Here is a 3,673-nt window from a genome sequence, read left to right as displayed (position 1 = left end):
CACACACACACACACACACACACACACACACACACACACACACACACCAAGACCCTGTGTCACTGTGGAGATCAGTGAATGTGGTCCTCAGAGAAGACCCACTGTGGGTTCCCCCAGTGTGATGTAGGTGAGGCAGCAGCTGGCACGGCCACACTAGGCTCAACTCTGCCACACTGCTTGAGAGTATGCTCTGACCCTCACATGGGCTCACAAAGACTGGCCTTGGGGGGTCTACGTGAGGAACCTCACTTCAGGAGACTAGCCTGCCACATCTAGCCCCTATCTCACTTAGAAAGGTCACTTGGCCATGGGGATGCTGGGTGGCTAGTGAAACTTCACCTCAGGGTCAATGGGACCTGGCACTGCAGGTCAGGAAGATGTCTGGGGCCCTTCCTGACCCAGCCAGCTCTGCAGGAGCTGGAGGAGCATTGACAGTCAAGGGCTTTTACAGACATGCACATTCAGACCCTCAGTGTCCTTGTCCACTGAGTGCTGCATCTCAGTCTTCCTTGACAGCACTGGAGAGGTTCAGGCACCACTTGGGTCCTGGTATCCTCCTGTGGCCTTGAAATCTGGGGGCACCTGGCTTACCATGGCTGTCAAGGCTCCTTCTTCCCTTCCAGGGCCTTGGGGATGCTGAGCTGCTATAGCCAAGAAGACAGTGGTCCTGATACGCAGAAGGCCTGGAAAAGGCTGCTTACGGCTTTTTTTGCTTCTTGTCACTGGGTTAAGGAGTCTACTGCCATCCCAGTGAACCGAGGTCTGCCCAGTAGTCAGGTCCCAGGATGGGCATTCTCTGCGTTTGCTGGGCCCTTGTCCTGAGCACACGCACCCTGCCACAGCCCTGCTAGTGCCACTCAGGCAGGGATGACAGGAGGCAGACCTGGGCTCTGGGATGTGAGTGCCCAGGGGTCGGGACAGCGGCACTTATGCTGCACAGGGCAGCCAGGATAGTGGCCAAGCTACTGTGTCCTTCCTCCATGAGGCTCCCTGTCACTCGGTGCCAGTGGGTAATGTGTGTTCTTTGAGTCCTTGTATGAATTAAAGGCTGGAGACCTACAGTGGACGTGACCTTCTGTGACTGGTGAGACTGCACGCGCATACGTGTGAGGATGGCATGCACACAGCAGAGCGCAGACGGGGACTTACTGGAAGGGGTTTGAGCCTGGGTTGTGCCTATGGCAAGGTCCTAGGGTTTCCATGTGGTGGCAACCATTGAACATCTGCGAGTCCCGCCTGAGAAGAGGCCAGTCTTTGCCAACTGAACATGCCAGAGTTCATGGGGGAGAGGCCAGGATACCAAGACCAACCAGCCAGTGCTGGCTGCACCTCTTTAACCCACCTCAATGCACATGTCATTGCCTTACCCATAGAAAGGTTCTCATTCCTACCAGGGTGCCTCAGAGGTACCCAGGAGAGCAGTGTAGAGACCAGGGATGTCCTGACACTCCAGTCTTCTCCCAAGCTGTCCTCGACCTGCACGCAGCTTCTAAGTAGCTTAAGGCATTTAGGGCTAGCTCATCCTCCCCTCAAGTTGCTGGCCTGTCCCTATGTAAAGCACACAGTGCCTGCCTCCACAGCTAGAAAGCTTAGTGGGCAGACTCAAAGAATCCCTGCTCAGCCAGGTGTGGCATGTCTGCTTTATCTGGGAGTTTTGACCCACACTGCTGCCTAAGTACATTTTACAGTATTGCATTCGATGGGGCCAATGTAAGCACAGGGAGCAGAGCCCCACCCCACATGCTGCTGGGCCACACATCCAAGGGAAACCTCCAGACAGATCTCAGAAGTGAGGCCCTTCCAAAGGGCACAGCTCCTGCTGGGTATTTGATTCCATCCAAGGATATCTGCAGTGCCCCAGGCTCAGGGTAGCAACTGCGTCCTCACTCTCCACCTCCTGGGAAGCCCTGGTGCCAGGTGGCCCAGATCCTTCCCTGGGAGAGGGAAGCGGTGCAGCCCCTCTCGAGTGGCCAGGATAGACAGCCGTGGAGTGAGGTCGAGGCTCCGTAGAGCCCTGTGGGGAGAGCTGGGCAACCAGGTGCTCACTGGTGACTGCAAATGGGGTGCCATGTCGTGCACTCCAGCAGGATCTCTGATTTGTTTTTGTTTTTGTGGGCACCTGGTTCTTCAGCTTCGGGTTCTTTTTCAGCTGAATACACAGACACCTGGTTCTTCTGCTGGTTCTCATTCACGTTCTTTGTGAGTTCGACACATGTGGACACCTCGTTCTGGTTCTTGTTCACGTTCTTTGTGAGTTCGACACCTGTGGACACCTCGTTCTGGCTCTGGTTCTGATTCTTGTTCAAGTTCTCTTTCACCTGAATACCCACTTCCGCTCCTCTCGCCGTGGAGCCATTTATGCCCTGCCAGGAGAAGAACACATGAAACAGGTGCCCACACAGGGACTCGGGAAGGCACAGGTACCCTGAACAGCCAGCTACCCCACGAGCAATCCACACACCCGCAGGCAATCCTGCAGACCAGTGGTGCTTTTAGCCCCCACAGTGCACTCAGCCACACTCAGCCATCAGAGAAAAACAGAGAGCCAGCAAGGTGACACTGGGTGGGTGGGTGGGGCGCTAGGCATCCGGATAGCAAAGCTGCAGAGCTTGCAAGATGCTTGACCGAGACACAGTGGCTGCCGGGTGAGGAACGGGGGCAGTCATTGCCCAGCAGGCTTTCTCTCTGTATAGGAACTTTTCCTAGATGAGGAGAACCCCATGTACACATAACTCAGGAACAAATGAATTGCCCCAGAGAGTAAGACTTTAGTGACTAAACACTACCTACTTTCAACACAGACCTACTTCTAAGCTCAATCAATATAGCACCAAAGTGATCCAGCCAAAAGTGCGTAAGCCCTCAGAACATGAAGCATCAATCAGCCTAAGCAATCAGCCCAACCAACTAGTGTGATGAAACGTTATAAAGTATGAATTGGAACAGGTTGTAGGAACATAGACTGCTAACATTGAACCCCTTTCCACATAAAAATGAAAATGGTGTGAATGTTTCATAGTCAATGGTACCTATGACCTATGGTACCTATGGAGCAACAAGGTTAAGCTGCTCAGGAGAGACCAGGAAAGCTTAAGCTCTTTCCCATGAAGCTCCCATGAAGTGTCAGTGGCTGGTAACCATGTATAATGAGCAAATGTAAGGGATCTGGAGGGCTCACCCACAGAGAAGCAGCGAGATGCTCTCAGAGAAAGAGAAGCCAAAAATCTCTGGAGAGGTGAGCTGAGATTTGTAAATCACAACATGGCAAAACAGTTTGCCACCAGGACCAGCACCCTGGGAACCAGATCACAGGCAAACCGAAATTGTCTAAGGTGTTAACAGACAGAAAGGGAGTAAATGGGAGCTGTAAGGTTAGGATAACCCTTTGTGGGTGATCTCACACACACACTAATTAGGCAAGTCCCAGAAGAGGAGGAAGTAACTCAGACTTACTTAAAGGCGTAACAGCTAAAAACTATCCAAATCTTGGTATGGGTAGATTATCTAGAGCTGAAAGGATTACAAGCAAGATCAACCTGAAGATGAATGCCTGAGATATAACCAGACTAAAAGTCAGAGATGAGGAATTGTAAAGTCAATAGGAAAATCCATCACATAACAAAGCCTGTGTGTGTGTGTGTGTGTGTGTGTGTGTGTGTGTGTGTGTGTGTGT

General features: G+C 52.2%; 1 protein-coding gene across 2 annotated transcripts in view; it reads right to left on the bottom strand.

The window, feature by feature from the left end:
• Nucleotides 1–1,626: 1,626 nt before the first annotated feature.
• Ankmy1 (ankyrin repeat and MYND domain containing 1) overlaps nt 1,627–3,673 on the bottom strand; it is a 53,110-nt gene continuing 51,063 nt past the window's right edge. For both annotated transcript variants that reach the window (XM_055617057.1, XM_055617059.1), the window contains one exon: nt 1,627–2,363. In XM_055617057.1, the coding sequence (XP_055473032.1) occupies nt 2,185–2,363 (179 nt within the window). In that variant the 3' untranslated portion in view covers nt 1,627–2,184. The remainder of the gene's footprint in view (nt 2,364–3,673) is intronic.

The sequence above is a fragment of the Psammomys obesus genome, unplaced genomic scaffold, assembly GCF_907164565.1.
Source record: "Psammomys obesus unplaced genomic scaffold, mPsaObe1.curated_primary_1811, whole genome shotgun sequence".
NCBI lineage: Eukaryota > Metazoa > Chordata > Mammalia > Rodentia > Muridae > Psammomys > Psammomys obesus.
Note: the sequence above shows the minus strand (reverse complement) of the source record. Positions and strands in the feature narration are given on the sequence as shown.